Source organism: Vanacampus margaritifer, chromosome 2 (assembly GCF_051991255.1).
Source record: "Vanacampus margaritifer isolate UIUO_Vmar chromosome 2, RoL_Vmar_1.0, whole genome shotgun sequence".
Lineage (NCBI taxonomy): Eukaryota > Metazoa > Chordata > Actinopteri > Syngnathiformes > Syngnathidae > Vanacampus > Vanacampus margaritifer.
In genome coordinates this window covers 32,867,682-32,889,862 of record NC_135433.1, presented here as the reverse complement: position 1 = coordinate 32,889,862, position 22,181 = coordinate 32,867,682, and the positions used below count along the sequence as shown (strand labels likewise).

General features: G+C 38.2%; 2 protein-coding genes across 2 annotated transcripts; both read right to left on the bottom strand.

Moving 5' to 3' along the window:
* Positions 1–7,308: 7,308 nt before the first annotated feature.
* grk7a (G protein-coupled receptor kinase 7a) lies at positions 7,309–18,133 on the bottom strand. The gene is made up of 4 exons (XM_077558468.1): positions 15,041–18,133; positions 13,868–14,323; positions 12,205–12,485; positions 7,309–9,742 (listed from the first exon to the last, which is right to left on the bottom strand). Exons 1-4 carry the CDS (start codon positions 15,635–15,637, stop codon positions 9,403–9,405), a joined length of 1,674 nt encoding a protein of 557 aa, XP_077414594.1. The 5' UTR covers positions 15,638–18,133; the 3' UTR covers positions 7,309–9,402.
* A 1,264-nt stretch (positions 18,134–19,397) lies between these two features.
* Positions 19,398–21,680, bottom strand: fbxo36b (F-box protein 36b). Its single transcript, XM_077558469.1, has 4 exons — positions 21,550–21,680; positions 20,588–20,696; positions 20,144–20,316; positions 19,398–19,848 (listed from the first exon to the last, which is right to left on the bottom strand). Exons 1-4 carry the CDS (start codon positions 21,643–21,645, stop codon positions 19,579–19,581), a joined length of 648 nt encoding a protein of 215 aa, XP_077414595.1. The 5' UTR covers positions 21,646–21,680; the 3' UTR covers positions 19,398–19,578.
* Between the last annotated feature and the right edge of the window lie 501 nt (positions 21,681–22,181).

The window sequence follows — 22,181 nt, the reverse complement described above, 5'->3', positions numbered from 1 at the left end:
CTGGCCTTTCCTTTTTTGCGTGTAACTATCCCAAAAACCTTTTACCATTCACACTCATATTCACACCAACGTTGGCACGGAAGGCAAGCGGGTGAACTACTACACTAAATGTGATATTCTTGAAGAATGTGATGAGGGGGGTGGGAAAGGAAAGGAAGAAGGGAAGAGGGGGGGGGAAGAGGGAAGAAAGTAGAAGTTGGAACAAAGAAAAGAATGAAGGACAAGAAGTGAAGGACAAAAGGATGGCAGGAAAAGGAGGAAAGAAAAAATGAAGGAAGTGACCTCGACATAATAAATCCAAACACATTTAGCAGCATTTTAACTATTTACCATATGTATTGATATTAATGCATTTATTTTCATTTGATGTTTCATTCATTCATCATTTTTCTGGAATTTGAATCATTAAGGAAACCGCTGTACACAATACACAAGGACCCTCGAATGAATATTGATATTATTTATACAATTTATTTATATTGCAAAAAAAGCCATAAGAATAATCATTAAAAAGCCATTTAGAGATCCAAGAAATCCATTATTTCTTCAGTTAAAATTGTTGAAATGTTATGAATTGGTAGGTATTCTGCAAATTATGCTAAGGCTCATAACAAAACGTTACCACTGAATATTCGAAAGAGATTTGGAAAAAAAGAGAAAGCAAGTATAAATTGAAAGGAACACAGATCTTTAAAAAATAAAAATAAAAAAATAAATAAAAATTAGGACCAGACTGATAGAGCGTTGTGTTTCAGTAAAAGGACTCAGTTTATGGAACAATCTTAATACAAAAATTGAAGAGTCCAATTAAAAAATTACATTTAAAAGAATTAGGACTAAATTCAGTTTATTAAAGAAATGTGAATGAGATTAAGTTTAAACATTATGCTATTGTCCCTTTTGTTTGTGGAGTGTCAAAAATCTAATTGTAAACCGAGTACAGATGTGACTCTGTGAATAGCTGTCACAATTTATTTATTTATTTTAATTATTAATTATTTTTATGTTTTTTTTTTAATTACTTTACCTTGTAACTAAACTCTGGGTTGAAACGGGGCAGAGACAATCAGACTTGTCTTCTTTTTGCTCCTTTTCATTCAACACTGAAGAATATTGTTTTATATTTATATTTAATTTAATGATTGAATTGTAAAAAAAAAAATAAAAAATGAAATAAATACACAGGTGGGACACGTGAATAGAAATGACGACTAATATGATTGTTGCCACATGAGGTCGCTAGAGGACAAACTAATTTATGATTTCCTCCCATGCCCACTTCATGAGTAAGACTAACTTGATCCTGCCACATTTCTTTCAGTGGTGCCATGTATCGACGTTCAAAATGTTTTGTTACTGTGCTTAGATTTTTCAGGTATCTGTACTTTATGTGAGCTTTTATTTTTCTGATGTTTTACTACATATATTTGGAAAAAATAAGTTGATGTGGGCCTACATCCTACATTTTACGTTGTTAAAATATAGTCAGAAAATAAATAGATATATGAATGTAATGATGTCAATATTGGACGTACTGGATGTATGGAGAGAATGACATCCATTGGATTGGGACTATACTCACTACTCGCGCTATGTATTCCAGAATTGACTACTTTCTGATGTCTAAGGATGATGTACATAGGGTTAAAAATTGTAGGATAGGAGTGGCTGATATCGCAGATCATAGCGCAGTCTACCTAAAATTTCATCTAAATACCATGAAAAAAGCAACAGTAGGGAGACTTGATGAAGGTGTGCTGAACAATAAAATAAAACCTAGTTGGAGAACTGAAAGGAGAAATACTAACACCGCATAGGCTAATAAAGTTAGATTGAAAAACTATTAGACACAGACTACAAAATTAAGACAACTGGAACAGCTGCATAAACGGACAAATGATTCGGGAATACTTGACCAGATTAACTCATTCACTGCCATTGACGACTATAGACGTAAAAAAAATAATTATGTGAACTACTTCTATTAGGTTTAAAAAATATATATCATTTCATTAATTTTTTTATGAAAACCTAGAAAAAAAATTGTATTGCACATTTACAACACATATAAAATTTGTGATTAATTGTGAGTCAACTATTGTAAGTCATGCGATTAATTACGATTACAAATTTTAATCGTCTGACGCCCCTTATTTTTAATTTAAAAAAATTAATTAGGGGCATTAGGCGATTAATTTTTTTTATTGTAATTAATCACATGACTTCACTAGTTAACTAACGATTAATCACAAATTTTATATCTGTTCTGAATGTACAATAAAAAATTCTAGGTTTTCATACTCTTGTTAACAGAAGTGGGGAAAAATTTTAACTAATAGAAATAGTTCAAATGAATTTTTGACATTTTTAGCCATCAATGGCAGTGAATACGAGTTAATGATGCTCGGAAAGGTATTAATGATTTTCTTTTGGAGGAGGTGGGGGGGAAAAGCAAGGTTTACGAAACAAACTATGAGGGAGGATCTAGGGCCATAAAAGTTTTGGCGGGATGCATAAGGAGCCAACAAGCCTTAACTGCTATACACAAAATAAGGGACCCAATGACTAATATGATCTTATTTCAACCATTGGAAATAGAGAAGGTATTTGAGAAGTATTATAGCGAATTCTATTCACAACCGCCATCTATGAGTGAGGAAAGCATGATGGAATTTTCAGACACTTTGGATTTGCCAAGTATAGGTTTGCAACAAAATGACAGGTTGACAGCAGAAATCTCAGCGGAAGATATTCAAAAAGCCATCAATGGAATGAAATCTGGGAAGTCGCCGGGAATGGATGGCTTTGAAACCTCGTTTTTATAAAACATGTAAGGGTGAATTAGTTCAATTTTTGAGGGATTCATTTAACTATAGTCTTAGGTCAGGAAAGATTCATGGAAAGAGACCATCATTATTGTTATTCCAAAAGAAGGGGAAGATATAGAACAGTGCCACAACTATTGACCTATATCGCTTCTAAATGTGGACTATAAACTTTATACTTCTATTATAGCCAAACGGTTAGAGACATTTACGCAGGATTTGATTGAAGAGGATCAGACAGGCTTCATCAAAGAAAGACAAACACAAGACAATATAAGGCGGAGCCTCCATGTTATAGGACATTTACATGATAAAGGAGAAAGTGCAATTTTGGTTAGTATCGATGCCCAAAAGGCTTTTGACAGTGTAAACCCCACATTTCTCTATCAAATACTTAGAAGGTCTGGATTTAGTGATGAATCAGTGAATTGCATTAAATCCTTATAACAGGATCCACAGGCAAGGATCAAAACAAATGGTAGTTTGACTGGACGATTTAAATTGGAAAGAGGTACAAGACAGGGGTGCATTGTTCATTGGGCCTTTAGCGCAATTGAAAGAGGTGAAAGGGGGTAACTATAGGAGGGGAGGAAGACAAGATAGGGTTGTTTGCTGACGATATATTGATATATTTAACTCAACCGGGTACAAGCTTCCTAAGATTGATGGAGCTTTTAGAAATTTATGATAAATACTCAATGTCACCAAAACACAGATTCTACCAATAAATTATGTTCCATCTAAGGAATTAAAGGATGCATATAAAATCAATTGGAAGAGTAGATCAATAGATTATTTAGTGGTCTTGGTCTTGTTAAGTGTCATCCTGCCCTTGCTTGTGTCAACCAATCAGTGCCCTCAGCCACTTGTGTCTTGCCCCAGGTGTGTCTTGTCGTGTCATTAGCGTGTGTGTATTTAGTCTCCTGTCTCCCCTCTGTCTGTGTCGGTTCTTTGTCTTTTTCCTCCTGTCATGCTGCCAGTTTTTTGCCTTTTTGTCCTCCCCACGTTTTGTTTTACTGCCATTTGGAATTTGTTTTTGTTTTGAATAATTAAATTCCCTTTTTTGTCCATCACCTCTGCTTTCTTGCCCTGCTTCCCTGCGATTGGGTCCTCCACCAAACTTCACCTCTTGACATTTTCGCACTCTCTCTCATCGCAATTGTAATCCCTCGAAGTAATCCCTATTCTTAATAAATGTACCTGTAACCTGATTACATGTTTTTTCCTGTAACTGTAATGGAATACAGTTTAAAAATCTACCACAGAACATAAGGTCGTTGGGATATTTAAGAAGGTTTATGATTGCAGGGCAAATTTCAGATATGTATAAAGGCTTGATGTTGCTTCAGAGGCATTCATCGCTTTACATCAAGGAAAAAATGGGAGAAGGAGCTAAAACAGCCAAAAACTGAGGAAGAATGGTGGAGTATTTGTAAAACGCAGTGCACATCCACTAACTCAAGGATCTGGAGGGAGTTCAATTGGAAGAACATAGTCAGATTTTTGTTAACCCCAAAATTAAAAGAGGAATGGTAGCGGTCCAGCAACCATGCTGGAGAGCATGTGGACACGTGGATGTGAATCATGCACATGTTTATTGGTTTTGCCAAGGGTTACATGAGTATTGGGACCGGATATGGTGTGCTTTAAAAAAAAAAAAATGGGGGTTATGGAATACCAAAAAGATGCAAGGTACTTTACCTGGGGAGTTTAACACAAGATGTAGAGCAGAAGGAGGATGAATACCTTGTCAAAGTGCTCTTGACAGCAAGTAAGAAAGTGATAACAAGGTTATTAGGGGTGTGCCAAAAAATCGATTCTCGTAAGAATCGCGATTCTCATTTAGTACGATCCAGAATCGATTTTAAATGTCCCAAAATCGATTGTATTTAAATTATTTTATACTGTCTTCCCTTTGTGTGTGCCTTTATTGGGAGCGCTGTTCAGAACTATTTGTAATGGAGAGATTAACGCACCGATTAAGACTACAAGAGAGACAGTTTGAGGATAAATGGGAAAAATGGATGGACTATGAGAAGAAAATAAACGAGGAGGACACCACCACTGGACAATAAGGATTTGATGTATGGACATTGTTTATTTGCATTTGTATCATCTGCCCTAACACTATATTGTTAAAATGTTTTGTTTGTTCTTTAACACGAAAAAGTTAAAAAACAAAACAAAATGTCACTGGCAGCACTCTCATGGCTACACCCTTAAACAGGGTGCATATTCGCAACATTAGGATTTCTACCATTTGTAGGAAAATACGTACCCATATTTGCTTACAAAGGATTCGATACAACATTTGACTCTTTCAAAAAGCATTCTAGGCCTAACACTTGTTTGTACAATGACAGCAAACAAAAAGATACACAAATGGTCCCTTTGCCTGTTTGGACCATTTGTGTACATTTTTCAAACATAAATTATTTGTACCCTACAAGGTATATCACAAAAATTTACCATTTCTAAGTTAGCGAACAAAAACGAAGACCTACGACAGGAACCTTTTTTTTTCCCGAAAAGTGAAGGCCAACAGGTTCAAATATATATATATATATATATATATATATATATATATATATATATATTAGGGGTGTTAGAAAAAAGATTCGGCAATGTATCGCGATATTACAATGCACAATTCTTGAATCGATTCAATATGCGACCGAATCCATTTTTAAATATCCATTTTTTATGGGAATATTCAACAAAACGTCTTACTTAGGGTTAGGATTCACACATTAAGCATGGAAGAATGTTATATTAATGGAACATTAAGCCTTAATATTTTATTTCAGTGCTGTTCAGACATTAAACAGACTGACTGCAACCTGTTTGTTAAATGCAGTGGAAGCCTGAATTTTCAGATAAATACATTTTCATACAAATCTTACAGTGTACATGTATAAGTTTACTGATGAGTATTTTCCAAATTTGAGTACAAAAATAAATCGCAATTATCAATTTATAGATTCGTATCGGGATTAATCGGTATCGAATCGAGACCTACGAATCGTGATACGAATCGAATCGCCAGGTACTAGGCAATTCACACCCCTAATTATTATTATATATATTATTATTATATTTATATATATATATATATATATATATATATATATATATATATACGTTCTTCTTTTTACTGTTACAGTAATCTGCTTTCTTCGCAGAAGGACCGCCTGGGAGTTGCACGGGTATGCTTTAGAACCTTAAGGGATTTGCGGATGATGTATGCAAAGACGGCAAAAGGATAACACGGGTTATCCCGTTATCAGCTAAGAGTTGAACTTGCCAGGCAGTGCAAGCCTGAAGCATCGCCTGGACGCAGCAAGCGAGTACAACTAGGAAAACGCAACTGACAGTTATGGCAAACTCAGTTGAAATAGGAAGTGTGTTTGAAAAGACATTTCTTGGAGTAGTTATTGATGCACAATTATGTTGGAAGTCACACATAGATAATGTCAAAAGGAAAATGTCAAAAATGATAGGGATACTCTCTAAAACGAAGGATGTCCTGAATAAGAAATCATTATGCACATGATATTGTTCATTATTATTACCATATCTGAGCTATTGTGTGGAAATTTGGGGAAGCGCATATAAAACAAATACGACCGTTTTCAAATTATGAATCAATCAAAATATACAGAAGCAACACATTCACTATTTATTCAATTAAATACAATGAAATTTGATGACTTGGTTGAGTTTAAAATAGCACTAGTAATGTATAAAGTACACAACAATCTACTCTGCCACAGTACTCAGAAGCTGTTTGAAATTAGAGAGAGTCCTTATAACATAAGGGGGACAAGTGTCAAAAAAATAAAAAATAAAACAAGAACAAATATTAAGCAAAGGTGTGTTTCTGTAAAAAAGTGTTAATTTATGGAATGATTTTGGAACTGACCTGAAAAGATGTCAGTCACTTGCTGAATTTAAAAAAATGTTTAAAAGCAAAGTTCAAGAAAACTATTTCAATCAGACATAAGCTGGTAAAATTGTTGTCAATTCTTTCGATGTATCAGTATGAGTGTAATGAAAATGTATTCTAGAGTCTGCCTATGAATTTGCTGCTAGCAAATGTACATACATGTCAAAGTGTAGTTGTATACACGAGCATCATATTTTATAAATTTTTTCTTTTCTTTTTTAAAAAAAAAATATTACCCTATTATTGTATCAATAAAGAATTAAGTCAAAACATACAAAGAACTTCAACTTCAACTTCAACAATGTAAACTGTGACTAATGATATGATCATGTTTTACAATTTATTTACTATGAAAATAAGTCCCTTTTTAAAAATTGTAAATGAATTTGACGACAGGGTCCATCGCCCAAAAAGGATTAATGTTGAACCCAGTTGGCAAAGACACATATGAACATTTCCGGAAAACAAGAAAAAACTAGTTCTGAGTAAACAAAATGCAATTATACGTTTATCTCCCAAAACAGACAAGACACATTATAAAAGACATATTTTGCACTTTATTAAATAAAATTTGAGTCTTACATCTGTCTTCTACGTATCATGTTCAAACTTCTCTCAAGTTATATTTACAAGTACGTACATTTAACCTTTCAACATTAACTGTAAAAACTCAAGCTCACAATCAAGGAATGTCAAAAATAATGACCCTGAGAAATATTCATACTCCCGTGAAACGCCACATTTTTAATGATATGCTCATTCTCAATCAGTTTTTAGCTTACAAAATGATATCTTGAGAGCGTGAATGATGCCGCGAATGCTGAATCCTTTCAGCATCTGTTTGGACTTATTCTTATTATAACACATATGACTATTATTTAGTTGATTTGCCTCATAGCACCAACATAAGAGGCGCTAAACCACTTACACTGCTCCTGACTCAGGGTATATAGATATATAGATGTACTCTATGTACAATAGTTACACTTTTTTTTTTCTCCCTTTCATAGGTTCAACAAAGAGGTCAGAGGTTGAAGATTGAACTGCACTCCAACTACAGTAGTTAAAAAGCACTTTCATGGTGTTTGTCCTTATGAATGCATCATAAGGCCTGCCAGGGAATGCTTCAACTTTGACATCTACCAGACCATCTGAAAATTTTGTCTGTTTTAGTGGTGGAGAGTAAAAAAAAAAAAGAAAAAAAAAATACAAATATTTAGTTACTTCTGTACTTAAATTTTCAGGTATCCTTTGCTTTACTTGAGATGTTTTCCCCCTTTTTTTTGCCCCTACATTTTTAAACTGTTTGTCTGTACTTTGTATTCCTTACTTGGCCAACATAAGCTAGTTGGCGATGTAAAAGAGACAGAAATGTAAAATCAGCTGTCAGATCTTGATTGATTTGTGATCTTTATAAGGCGGAATGTGAAATGCAACCGAATGGGAAAAGTACAATATAACCCATCCAAAGCCCGATTTAAGCAAAGTCTTGGATATTGCCTAAAAGCCACTGGAGCTTCTGATGTTCAAAAATTCATCTATTTTGAAGAAAAAATTATTTGTTAGTTCACAATGCTAGTTATCAAAATGGGTATTGTGTACAAATGAAAATGAATTCAATTAAAGGAGTTGAATCCGTACTTCTACTTTTACACAAGTACGTTATCTGCCGTTCTACTTAAGTACAGAAAGTGAGGATTTTTTCTATTCAACCTGACTCTTTCTTGGTCAATTATTCTAGTATTTGTGTGGTAGCATATTAACATTTTAACGACGTAAAGACCCCCCCCCCCCCCCACACACACACACCCGCTTTGGGCGTATTGGTGACAAGGAACTATTTTGCATTATTATTATATTATATTAACAAAACAATTCCATCCAATATCAACAAACTGGTCCATAATGTTGCAGCTCGAGTTATTGCCAATAACAGGAAACGGGACCACAATAAAATGGCACTCAAATCTTTACTATGTAAGTTAAACAGATTTTAAAATATTACTGTTAGTCAAGAATGTCGTGGACATAATTTGTTAGCCTAATAGCACAATTGCCTAAGTCATGTTGGAATGCTTTCAGATAAGAAGAAAAAAATAATACAAACAAGAATTGTTCAGTTGCCCAAAAAATTCAAATATTAGCAAGCACATTGGCATTTTTATTTCATTTTCTGACTATAAGTTAAAATGACATTATACAAATGGGTTATTGACATTCAAGACTTTGGTGTTTGGGTTTAAATTGTCCACTGCTGCATTTTCATAAATCCAAATATGATTTCACCATCTTGCTTTTATTTTGTTAATGTAAACTGGTTTCTTTTTTCAATGATCATGCTTTTATGATGGGGTTTATTGTGATTTTCATCGTTTTATTTCATCTTGTTTTTTAATTGATTTGGCCTTGTGCAAGAACAGCGCCATACAAATGAACTTTGCTTGCCTTCATTTAGTCCTTCAGTCTACGCCTCAGAGCCTAACCAATGAGAATGCGCGGGGGGGCGCTGTATGAGTTCAACCCTCATTCTGTTGCCTCAGAACCAGTAGAGCTCATCCTTAGATGAGAACATTGATCCATATTTGAAAATGTTACTAGTGTGCACATGACGTGAAAAATGAAGGAGTCCGCTTACAGCACTATACAAGTACCGGACTTCTTTTCATCATCCACATCCCCGCTGCCCTCTTTCCTGTTGGGATCGTTGAGCTCGTCGAACAGTCCCGTTTCGATCATCTCCTGCTGCCATTGGATTGGCACGGCGCCTGTGCTGAACTCCTTGAAGAATTTGTCATCCTTGGCATCAAACTCAATGCCTTTGATTTCCGAGAACTCGGCGATGTCGCCTGTGTCCTTGGCGTAGACCACGTTGGGCTTTGGCGTCCACGGGGGCGGCACCAGGCCGGCCTCCAGACGGGGAAAGTTTATGCTCTTGAACCACGGATGCTTCCTGGGGTCCTCCATGTTGTCCCTAAAGGCAAGGAAGGAAATGTAACATTTATTTTTGAAACATTTGGGGAATTGCTTTTGTGTTTATGTGCAATACATTTGAATTGAATCATTGTATAAGTACAGTTTAGGTTTTTTCTCATTAACTCATTTACTCCCAGCCATTTTCACTGAAGCAACCCTCTTCGCTCCCAGCTGTTTTACTGGATTTTAACTGATTTTGCAAGGCCCACAGAATGTTGTGTTCTATTGCTATAAAAACACGGAACCTACCAAAAGAACGATTAGAGTCTCTTCTTTCATCAGGAAAAAAAAGTATATTTCTATCTGTTTCCTTTAGCTAAGTTTCATCATTATTCACAAATCTGTTCAAAACATTGGGGAAAAGAACTTGTTGCAACATGGCATTGGTTGATCTCTTATACTCTGCTGCCACATGCTGGCCATTTTTGTAATAACTACCATTGCTCTAAGCGACCTCTTCCAGTCAGAGGCTGCATCAAAGCCTTCTGTATGCTCTAGAACAAAAAAACATTAAAAATGTATAAATACGTTTTGGGGACCATAGCAATATTTAAAATAGAACGTTTTTTATACAGTTTTGGGAGCAAATGAGTTCATGTTTCAGTGGCTTACAATAATATGAAATGTCCCTGGTGTCATGTTGAAACCTCCTCTCTCCAAATTTGGTCATTTTTTTCACACATCAAACTTTTCCTAATGTGGGTCAGTTATTTTCCAAATTATTGACCAATCTTGAGTGTTGAAATGGATTGCTCTCCATGATGGAATTTGTCTTTCAGCCCGACGCCAACTTTATATACTTATTAGGAATAAAACCTTTCCCTCGTTTTGGATTTAAACATAAGATGACGAGCTATTGTATTTTAATGTTGGTCATAATCGTGATACTTGGCGAGCCAAGCATTTTTTCCAGGTGTTTTTCATTTTAGTACATTAATTATTAGACCATTTTTGTGTTCAAATAGCTTTGCAATATGTGTTTTTAATGAATGTAAATGTGTTTGAATAAGTGGTTTCCAACCAATTATCCAATTTCATTTACTTGCTCTGGGATATATACAATTTTATTTAAAATTATGTTTATTTTTTTGTGAAAATTTTATGTATCAAAAGTACTAGTAGTATCAGTACTTGGTATCAGTATCGGATCAGTGACTACTCAAGAGTTGAGTACTCATACTGGTATTGGTCTGGAAAAAAAAGTAGAACAGTTACGGGTACATGTTCTTTCACTGACAAGAAGGTACATAATTAACTCATTCACTGCCATTAACGGATATTGGCGTCAAAAATTCATTGGAACTATTTCTATTTGTATAAAAAAAATCCACTTTTGTTAACAAGAGTATGAAAATCTAGGGGAAAAAGTATTGTACATTTAGAACAGATATAAAATGTATGATTAATCGTGAGTTAACTATTGAAGTCATGTGATTAATTACAATTCAAAATTAGGAGCGCCGGGCAATTAAAATCATAATTAATTGCATGACTTCATGAGTTAACTCACGATTAATCACAAATTTTATATCTGTTCTGAATGTACAATAAAAAAAAATCTAGGTTTTCATACTCTTGTTAACAATAGTGGAAAAAAATGTAAAACTAATAGAAATAGTTCAAATGAATTTTTGACGTTTATAACCGTCAATGGTAGTGAATGAGTTAATCTATATATCTCCTTTTTGTGATATTTTTGCTTAGTGATGTGTTGTGACATTTTCTTTCTAAAGTAATATATGTGCCATGGCTCATTATATGTAGGTTGGGAAACACTTGGTTTGAAGCATTTTGGAGGGGTATTTTTAGTCTTATACTATACTTTTTTTTTTTAAATGGTCTCTGTATATCGCAGATTTTCACATATAGCGGGAGCATCTGGAGCATAACTCTGATAATGAATGGTAATCACTGTACACTGAAACAATGTCCGCCTCAAATCGAGGGGTGGGCCCCCTGGGCGGGCGGAGTGGGATGCCAGATGTCAGGGGAAATGTTCTTTTATTTTGCCGTACTCGACCAAAGTGTAATTGAGCATCCACTACAGTAGGTGGCAGTGGCACTCTCACTGTCAGAGAGTGCGGAAGGAGTATTAGCTCATCTGCAGAGGCGTAATTACAACACTTTTATAGACAAATTATACTATTTCTAGTCTAAATAATTGAGAACCACTGGTTTAATCTCAAATGTATTTACTCAGTGTGATATCTGGGCATGTTTAGATAAATATTTTAGTCATCCAGTAAGGATAATAAGATCATTATTTGAACACAGAGTTATTATTCTGTTGGTGAATAAACAGGTTAATTCTGCCATCTAGTGGAAGAGCATTTAACTCTTCTGCCTGTCACTAAATGTCGCTGGTGTAGATAAATGAATAAAGATTTTCAGACTAAGTACAATAGAATCATTTCCCCCAATAAGTGTGGTTGTGAATCACGGTTGTCGAATAGCTCTTACTTCATGCCGAGACGCTCATCTATTTTCTTCTTGAGGAACAGCTGGATGATGTCCTTCGTGGTGGCATCGAAAAACTTGTGCTCCCACTTGGGTTCCTCGTTGAGAATACGGCGTTGTACCTCTTCCTTCTCCACCTTCTCCTTTTTGCTTTCAGGCCCTTTGAAAGGCGTGTAGCCGGCCACCATCTCGTAGATGCTGCAGCCCAACGCCCACCAGTCCACTGACGTCCTGTATTGAGTTTTGCTCAGAAGCTCCGGGGCCATGTATGCTCCGGTACCAGCCTGTGGAAGGAAGACGTGGCAAGGGTTCATTTCAGAGGCATAAGGAACATGAATGCTGACTAGGATGTGGGATATTGACAAATAAACTATCCATCTCGGATGTATGGCCATGTTCACTTTCACCTTTAGCTTAGTTACTCTCCGCCAGCACTTGTGCCATCTTCCACCCCTCCTCCCCTCATCCTGCATGACCTGACCTGCAGTCTCGAACAAGGAGCTTAATCCTAATGCTAAGCCTACTACCTGTCAAGAGTCATGTGCGTCTACGCGCTGACAGGGTTCTCCTATGTTTTATAAACCGACCAACCATTTCTGGGTTTCTGGCAATCGTGAGGTGGGACGCATAAGATGGAATGGATTCATTCAATTGAACGACACTGCAATCCTCCACCAAGGAATTGCCTCATAGTTGGCAAGATACTCAAAGCCGAAAACCGACTGTGGTATGTTGGTATGTTATGTAGGGTAACATGCATTTCAAACATTTTGGTGATCTGTTGATAGTGTTCCAGATAAGGTACAAGAGACGTCCTGGAACCAATTCACTCACTATAAACTTAAAGTCACCTTGCCTGAAAACTTCCTACTATTACTTTTCTGTCAATCTGATCAGGGACAGACTGTATAATGCCCGTTAAGACGATTAGGGCGGCCAAAGCCAGCCTTGCCATTGGAGGCTAGTACAGTCACTTTAGCTTGCTGAGGAGCATCACAGAACTGGATAATGAGATTACTGGATGCTCATAAGAACTGAGGGCTTACTCCTTGCTACAGTAAGTACAAGGCCTTAAGATACCCGCTTTCTGAAGTGGTGATCTTTCGGAACATATATGGTTTGAAAATCAAGAAATGTCATAGGAGTTTTCCTCTATCAGAAAAAGGTTTCGGACTCCACCAATTCTTTATTATGATGTCACAGTTTTTACATAAAAAAAAAAGTTTAAAAAAAAAAGTGAAAGCAGGTTTTCAGGGGCTATGGTAAGTACACGGTGGGCTGCAAAACAGTGGGTATGTCCTCATTAATAGATATTCCAGGAAGCCCCTAAAATGCCTCGGCTATAATCTGATCACAAAAGGATGAGTTGCATAATGAATACAGACACTCATTCGCACAGGTCTTTAAACAGTCCTGTAATCCCTGTCCGGATTTACGGGGAAAAGCCCACCAAGATTGACAACCTGCCCAAGAACATGGGTTCACTTTTAGTGATGACCTAATTATATCCGTTCCTTACCTAACAATATCTGAGCACTGGAAGGAGGTGCTGTTTGTGAATGTAGTCAAACCTTCATTTTGGCGTCTCTTGCTATTTGAAGCGAGGCTGGATTTGCGTCCCATAAGAGCAGAAATAATAGTAACTTCTATGAGTGGCTTTACTCACCATTTGAGAGACACTTTTGCCCGGGGCAATCTCAATGGCCAGCCCCAAATCTGACAGTCGACACTGGCCGACGCTGTCCAGCAACACGTTCTCAGGCTTCATGTCACGATAAATGATATCCATGGCATGCAGGTGAAGAATGCCGGTGGTGATCTGGGCCGTGTAGTGAATGATGCGCTTCATCTCAATGCCCTTGTCCACACCCTTGCCGTCATAGCCGATATTGTAGATGTGGTACTTGAGGTCACCTCCATTCATCAAGGTCATGACAAGGCACAGGTGGGTCTTGGTGTCATAAGCGTAGCCCAAGTTGACCAGAAAAAGACTGTTGACCTTCTCCAAGATCTTTTTCTCCAAAAGGGCCATCTTCTCACCGCCCTTCTTCTTCAGTCGCTTTTTACACAACTTCTTGCAGGCGTACATCTGCCCTGTGTTTTTCACCTGGACGGCACATACCTGCCAAAAAGTGTCAAGTGAATGGTTGGATTCAAATGCCCAGTTGCCACAACAAAAATGACACCAAAAGGCTGTATTTCACATAACTTCTGTGTCACCAATTAGACTTCGGTTTAGCCTAAAACTGGTGATAATAATGACGTACAGTTAATGCGGATAATGGGTTCAGTCATAGTAGTAATCCTCACAACCTCTCTTGTTTAGGTTATTGAGAGGTGAAATATCTTCAACAACCAGAACTTTGCAAACAATTCTATGCCCTGAGAACCTTCTGACACCCTGCTTTTGTCCTAATTTGCCAAGAAGTTCCCTCAGCATGATACTGAATCAATAAAGGACTTCCTCAAGGATCTGTACTTGATCCTGAGTCATTAACGCTTCAGAGGACCACATCCTCACGCATTTAGCAAATATATACCGCATGCAATGAGAGATGTGTTTTGACTACTTTGATTAATAGATGGACTAGTTTCTCCAGAACTATTTTATAAACAACCGTAGACTCACCTCTTGAGGAAAACGATGGTTCTAAAATTGAACCATTAGGTTTGCAAGTGCCTCATAACTTGATGAAAACAAGTTCCTGTATGTAATGCGTATTCATATTTCTATTCCCATTAAAAGCTTCCATGCCAACATTCATGTCAAAATGCATGTTGCATGAGTCTCACAATTCTAAGCCGTCATTTTCTCAAACATACTAACAAAATGTCTTACCTCTCCAAAGCCACCTTTTCCCAGAGTCCTGAACTCATAGAAGTACTTGTCGCTGATGGGCTGCTTCTCATACTCCTTCCACTGGAGAAATTTATCAAAATATGGACTTGCCTGGTAATCTGTAAAGGGTTTGCTCTTCAAAAACTCTCTCACACCATCCTGGACTTTGCCTTTCATCACTTCATCAAAGTTGGAATCTGTCACAGTCTTGCATTTGTCCGCAGTCTCCCCAGTGAGAAAGGACAAGAAGTTCTTGGAGTCAGCTTTGCAATACTTGTTGATGATGTTCTGACGCGACTTGTCTTTTACTGCACCTTCAGCCAGATCCCAGTCATAAAGCTCATCCAAGAAATCAGCAGCCAGTTTAAACGCGGCGTTGTTTGCCAGGAACTGACGGAAAAACTTTTTGCCAATAGGCTGCCTTTCACAGACTGATGTAAAGTCCTTATCGAGCGAGGATCGCACGGCGGCACATTGCTCCGCCTTGGGCAGAGACAGGCTGCGACGGCGCTTTTTCATCTCCTTGTCATCACCGCCTTGGGCTTTGAGGTAGGCCGTGTTGGCCACCAGGTTATCCAGTCCCCCCATGTCACACATCTTGGCGACTGTATGTGGTCGGCCCCCTCTTACGCGACTGGCTTCTTCAGCGACTCCCAAAGGAAACCCTCTTGGACCTGGTGCAGTGTGTCTGAGGATGCACTGATCTCAGGTTGCGGGAAAGAATGAGCTCCTCCACCCAACCTACCTGCAAACCTAAGACACACTGACACACCCAGTAATTACTCATTTAGAATTAACTACCAGGGAGGGATTTTGGCTTAAGTATCTTTGTGTGGTCTATTCGAGGATGCTGTGCACAGAAAGGGAATCGTAAGCGGGCTCTGTACTAAGAAGCTTTGCGGCCCTCTATATATGTTCATGAGATACAACAGTCACTAGCATGGATCCTTGACTGTGCACTAATGATCATCTAAATGGTCTAAACACCTGATTCAATCTAGGTGTTGTTTTGACCATAACAAAATCTCCCAGACACAAGTAGGAAATGTTGAACTTTTTGGCCATAATTCCAAAGGGGAGGTTTGCTCATCACTGAAGAACATGAAACCTTCCGTGAAGCGCGGTGGTGGCAACATCAAGATTCGGGGCTTTTCTTCATCTGGAACTGGCGCCGAGGCAAACTGGAGGGAATTATGAACAGTTCGCCTTAGATAATATTAGCCTATCCCTTTTGAAACAGTCTTAAAATGCCAGTGCACTATATAAAAACAAAGGCTTGCCATCACAGCTTCAAACAGACCTTTCCATTTACAATATACCAGGAGGGTAAAATCACCTTAATTGACAAGTGATAGAGAGAAAAATCATGAAAACGCCACTTAAAAGAAAGTGCCGAAAAATATAAAATATGTCAAATGTCATGTTGTAAATGGATCATAGAATCTGTAAGGGTTTAAGCCCCCCTGAGTGGATGAAACAGGGTCAAGACTTCCAACTTTTCCAACAGGTCAGAGGGTTAATCTTCACGCCCACAAGTCACTGTACGAGGTCCTACTAGTCACCGCGATGAGAGAATCTCTGCTGAGCCATAAATTCTCATCGGCCCGCCATCGTGAATTAATGGATTACAGGTGCAAGTCAAATATCGGCAAACATGTCGGCGAGTGAGCGGGATACTGAGCTGAGGTGCAGACGTCGACAACCCAGAGGTGTCTGCCGCTATTTTCTCCACTCCCTGCGAGATGTTTGAGCTGCGAGAGGCCTGAGCCTTTAACCTTGGAGGGATTAGTGTGGCCTGACGAGGAAGTAAAGGTTAAGATGGCCAGCATCTTCAACCAACCTGCTCCACTATACATGGTCTTTACAAGGTCTGAGTCCATCCTCTTAATGACTCAAGCTGTCCACTAAAGGAGCTGGTGAGCTGGCGAGTGCATTGTATATACTTTTCTTTATCTTGACTTATCATTTGTTCATATTAAATTGTTGCTCGTGACTTTTCCTGAATCAGCGGGCCAGGGCACACACATTTATTTTTGAGACAAAGATCATTGCAGTTTTCAAGATATTCGCACACATTGGTTCACAACATTCAGGTGTGGAAAGGCCTGTACCTCCTTCCATCTGCTAGGAGGCAGTGTTGCTGTCTCCGCTGAACGAGAAACGAGTCATCTCCCCTTTTCGTTGAAAAATTGGAAATTGAAGAACAGAAATCGAGCCTTTATCTGATCTTCTATTACGTGCTTATTTAACGCAAGTCAAGAAACTGCTGTAATTTGTTCCCCTCAAGCTTGGTTTGCCTAGAACCATAAAGCGTTCTTCTTCTGTTACCTCAGATGGTATTGGTGCTTGCACCTTAAGGACTGCAGTGTGGACTAGTTCATTTTTCAAACGGTGGTGAATTTACTGTACTGTAGTTCAAAATTTTGAATTATGAATTCTGAACCGGCACGGTGGCTGACTGGTTAGCACGTCCGCCTCCCAGTGCAGAGGACGTGAGATCGAGTCTGGGCTTCGGCCTTCCTGGGTGGAGTTTGCATGTTCTCCCTATGCTTGCATGGGTACTCTGGTTTCCTCCCACATTCCAAAGACATGCATGGCAGGTTAATTGAACACTCCAAGTTGTCCTTAGGTGTGATTGTGAGTATGGTTGTTTGTCTCTGTGTGCCCTGCGATTGGTTGGCAACCAATTCAGGGAGTACCCCGCCTACTGCCCGAAGCCAGCTGGGATAGGCTCCAGCGCCCCTTGTGAGGAAAAGCGGTTAAGAAAATGGATGGATGGATGAATTCTGAACTCAACTAGTTCAATTTAAAATCTTGAACAGAACTTTTAACTAATCTGTGTAGAAAATGAACATTCCCAAAACTGGTGGTGGGCCTTGGGTTTGTGTACTGTGCAACGCATAACTAACACTGTGACAAGTGGCCGCCACCATTGTGGAATTTTGTAAAACAAAACATGGACTGCGCATTTCAATTGCCTCTAAAGCACATGACCGATTGTCCGGCCCACACTGTTCTTGACTTTCCCCCCCAAAAAAATTTCATTTGCGCTATTTCAGTTGCGTTTCTAGGACAAGTGATGCCATTGAAACATTACAGTACCCTGCGGGGCCCGGGGGTTGTGCCTTGGTGTTGCCGTGGCCTGGGGGGCCCTAGGGGTGTGTGCTTGCTCTGTCCTGGCCGGGGTCGACGGCTCCCCTCTTTGGTGGAGGTTTTCATGCATGCCAGATCCACCACACTAGCATCTATCGAAATTCAAACACAATCAGCTTCTTCCTCTGGTCGTTGAATCGGTGGAAGCTGATGTCTGTGGATCTCACTCTGCTTCATCTATCCTTCCTTCCTTTCCTCAGTCTCTCCTTTGGTCTCTTGAGGTCTCCCTAACTTGTTGGAATTTAGATGTTTTTGGGGTTGGTGAAAGATTCTGATTGGTAACCTGGTGGGTAGTAGGTGATGTCTGGTCTGTACTGGATTCCTTTCCTTTCTTTGATCCTTCCTCGGGTCTCCTGACAACCTCACGACTGTAGCTGGATTCTGAAGCATTCGGTTTAGGTGAACGTTATGGGATTTTTAATAGGTTTTAGGTGAATTAATGAGTGCACACTCACACACATGCACACACACACACCCGCACATGCACATACTCACGCACATACGAAAGAAAAAGAAAAAGAGAAAAAGAGAGAGAGAGAGAGAGAGAGAGAGAGAGAGCAATGATGATGACATGTCGAATCTGTAAGATTACCGAATGAACAATACTGAGCTCTCTCTCAAAAAAAAAGAAGGAAAAAAAACATAACAGTAATTTTGACATCTGGAGAACCCCTTGGAATTTTGGCTCATATCATTGTATTGGTGGATATTTTTAACAGAAACTTGTCAGCCAATCAGAGTAGGGGGTTCTCAAGTACCAGATAAGTTAAGAAATAAGTACCGGTAATACTGTTTTACTGTATGTCGGAGGTGTTTTTTTAACCAGACTCTCTATCCACGATATTGCACAAAAACATACCCCATTAAGGCAAAAAATAACATTTCTGCAGAATCCATAATTACATTAAAATTCTTGATATCTTGTATCAAGGTTCAAGTGGCATTCCAAGTCCAACCAGACTTTACATTTTTGACTCAACTCTTGTCACAGTTCTAGTACAGTATAACAATAACTTAAAAAATACAAATATGTGTTTGTCAATCTGCTTGTTAATTAAGTCTACTTCCTAGTTTTTGGAGCATTAATAACATTTAACAAAGCTAAAGAAAAATGCTCATTTTTGCGAGGTATTCATGAACTATTGTAACTATTGTAATTGTAATTAGCCTCTGCTATAGCAAAATAATGTAACACAAATGTGGCTTGTCAGTGTATTAGTTCACGTTTATTTTTGGTGTTAACATTCAGATGGCACACATGATCCATACAACCAAAGAATGTGAACACTTAAATGAAATACTGTAAGGGATAATGAGTGGCAAATCACTACAACAGTAGGCAAAATATGGACAGGTGAAGCTAAACTTTTTTCTTTCCTTTTTTTTTAGTGCTCTCTTCCCTCCATTGTGTGTTCCACCTCAGTGACTGGTTTTAGGTCAGAACAAGATATCTCTGACCTTTTCTCAGGAGTCAGCTCGGCCTTCTCTTCTTCGGCCCTGAGCCGGCGGCGGCTGATGAGCTTCTGCAGCTGCAACTTGTTGGTGAAGAAGATGTTACGCCAACCAACTTCTCGCGCCAGGGCAGGAACCTCAGGGGAAACTGTTTTGCAGCGCCGCCGAACTGCCTGCTCCCAGAACTCCTCTGAGCCACATAACTAACCAACAGAGTTGAAAAGTACAGTACGATACAATCAGCGAACTCAAAAGCCCCTAAAGCTTAAAATGCTTTAATTACATTGAAACACTTTTTCAATGCACACAAATTTACATATGACATAAACATTTGCATTATAGCAGCACTGCAAGAGGTGAACTGCAGCATAGGTGGTGATTAGCCTGTATATTATTTCCAGTTTTCATTGTAATTCGTATTAGGTCCCAGTGGACAGGTCAAAAAGTCTGTTTTTGTTCAAGGTGCAATTTTTATCTTGATGCATTAGGAGAACTCACCTGCCTGAACCTGTGCGATGTTCGTCCAAGTTGACCCACATCTTCTAATTCCAGGTAGTTGACGATCTGAAGAAGTAAGGAGTCAGGAAGGCGCTCCAGGTAATCATATTGGCCTTGGCATAGAGCCTTAGTGTACTTCAAGGCACCATAACCAAATATCGTCCTGAGCTCGCCTGCAAAGAAAACCACATTTGCCAATATAAATTATTTTAATTAAACAGACAATAACGACTACGTGGACTTTATCGATACTTAGATTGTGCCTACATGTACTATAAACTCCGTTATTCTTACATTACACATTCCCTGATAAATCAATGTTCCACCACTTATCCTGCTCATGATAGCATGTGAGCTTAAATCTAAGAATTTCTTTAGCAGGGTTGTGTATGAGGGCAATTAACGTAACATAAATTATTATTATTCCCCATACAAAGTCCTTACTTTGTAGCTTGCTGTCTTCCATGAAATCCTCGTGAGACATGATCAGTTGTCCTGGCTTTGAAAGCCTGTATACAGCTCGCGGAGATATCATCCACCATCTCCAAATCACCTGCATGTATTATAAGAATTATACATAGCCAGGAGACACAAGAAAAGGCAGTGATTCCCAACCACCGTGAGGTGAAATTTCATTTCATTGAGCTGGGAAAAAAAACATTGTTTACTACAACAACAAAAAGTGTCTTTGTGCATCCAGCTGTACCAGCAACATATGGCGACAGGCTGAACAATTACATGCTCTTCTACTTGATGGCAGAATGCACTTTTAACCTTTCATTCATACAACAGAATAATAGCGTTGTATAATTTAACAGGCCCAGATTTTATACTAAGTGAATTTGTAAGTAAACTGAGATGAGGTTTTCATTATTTCAATACTGTATGTATACCTTTTGTGACATTTTTGTTTTGTGGAGAGTTTTCTTATGTTAATTGAGTGCCTTGACTCACTAAAGTTTGGGAAACACTGGCATGCAGGCATAAGAGACCATCAAAACGTTGAAAAGCCTATTTTGTTTGAATGTTCAATTGTATTATGTCTTTAACAACATTGATATAGAAAAAATGACCTTCAATTTTGCCTAATGCTGTCAAAATGTTCTTTTTAATCGGGTACTCATAGTACGGTGTGGTGTACAATTGTACACATTTGCTTGTTAAATTAATAATGTACCGCTGTGAGGGTGTTAATAAAATTAAAAAAAAAAAGATAGATTTTTTTTCTCAATTAACACCCTCACGTTTTATTAATACATGAACAGTTGTGGTAAATGAACTTGCTAACGTTAACGGCTAACGGTCATTTACACTCGGCGTTCAAAGAGTGACTTGGAAAAGCGGCAAAAGCCATAAAACCAGGGCAAATAACTTTTGACAATTACAACTCAAGTGTATATACTTACGTCTGTCTTGGTAACGACAAAGTTGTAATAGTTTTTATTTGTTGAGGGACCCCGTCCAGAGATTTCAAACAGCGGGTCTGTCAACAGCGACGCCATGATAGTTTTATTTGCGTTGCCATAGTAACCGTGCGCCATTACTTTAATGGTATTTAATGCATAGTACACGCACCGCCAACACGCCATGTGATGTTTTACTTATATTAGGTACAATTACCAAAAGCAAATCAATACAGTATATTTAATCACTATCACAAAAAAAAAGACAATTAAGTGTACGGTATTACTTAGTGCTCTATAGGGTGTTTTTAAACTTTATTAAGTAGGCCTATCCCCTAACAATCCTAAAATTACACTGTCATCTTTTCCATTACGTAAGATATAAATCATAGTTTCACAAGGGACCTAAGTTTTTCAGATCGGTTTGGGAATGACTTTCTGGTCTTGAAATATAGGACTTTATTCCCTTCCCTTTCTACAATTGTTCATTAAATAAAATACAATTTAAAAATGCAACTATTCATGCATTGATGTCATGTTTATGTGATGATGCATCACAATCACGTCAGAGCTTTTAATTGGCCCCAAGCTAGAGTTATGGTAGGAAGGTGTGGTGTTTGTTTTATTGGCTAATT

What these genes read in the sequence shown, in the direction of transcription:
- fbxo36b (XM_077558469.1), bottom strand. Translation starts at nt 21,645, where the DNA reads ATGGCGTCGCTGTTGACAGACCCGCTGTTTGAAATCTCTGGACGGGGT. An exon ending in GGAAGACAGCAAGCTACAAA is followed by an intron (nt 20,317 to 20,587) that starts GTAAGGACTTTG and finishes TTTTCTTTGCAG; the next exon opens with GCGAGCTCAGGACGATATTT. An exon ending in CATCGCACAGGTTCAGGCAG is followed by an intron (nt 19,849 to 20,143) that starts GTGAGTTCTCCT and finishes TCTGTTGGTTAG; the next exon opens with TTATGTGGCTCAGAGGAGTT.
- grk7a (XM_077558468.1), bottom strand. Translation starts at nt 15,637, where the DNA reads ATGTGTGACATGGGGGGACTGGATAACCTGGTGGCCAACACGGCCTAC. An exon ending in GCAAAAGTGTCTCTCAAATG is followed by an intron (nt 12,486 to 13,867) that starts GTGAGTAAAGCC and finishes TTCCTTCCACAG; the next exon opens with GCTGGTACCGGAGCATACAT. An exon ending in GATGAGCGTCTCGGCATGAA is followed by an intron (nt 9,743 to 12,204) that starts GTAAGAGCTATT and finishes CCTTGCCTTTAG; the next exon opens with GGACAACATGGAGGACCCCA.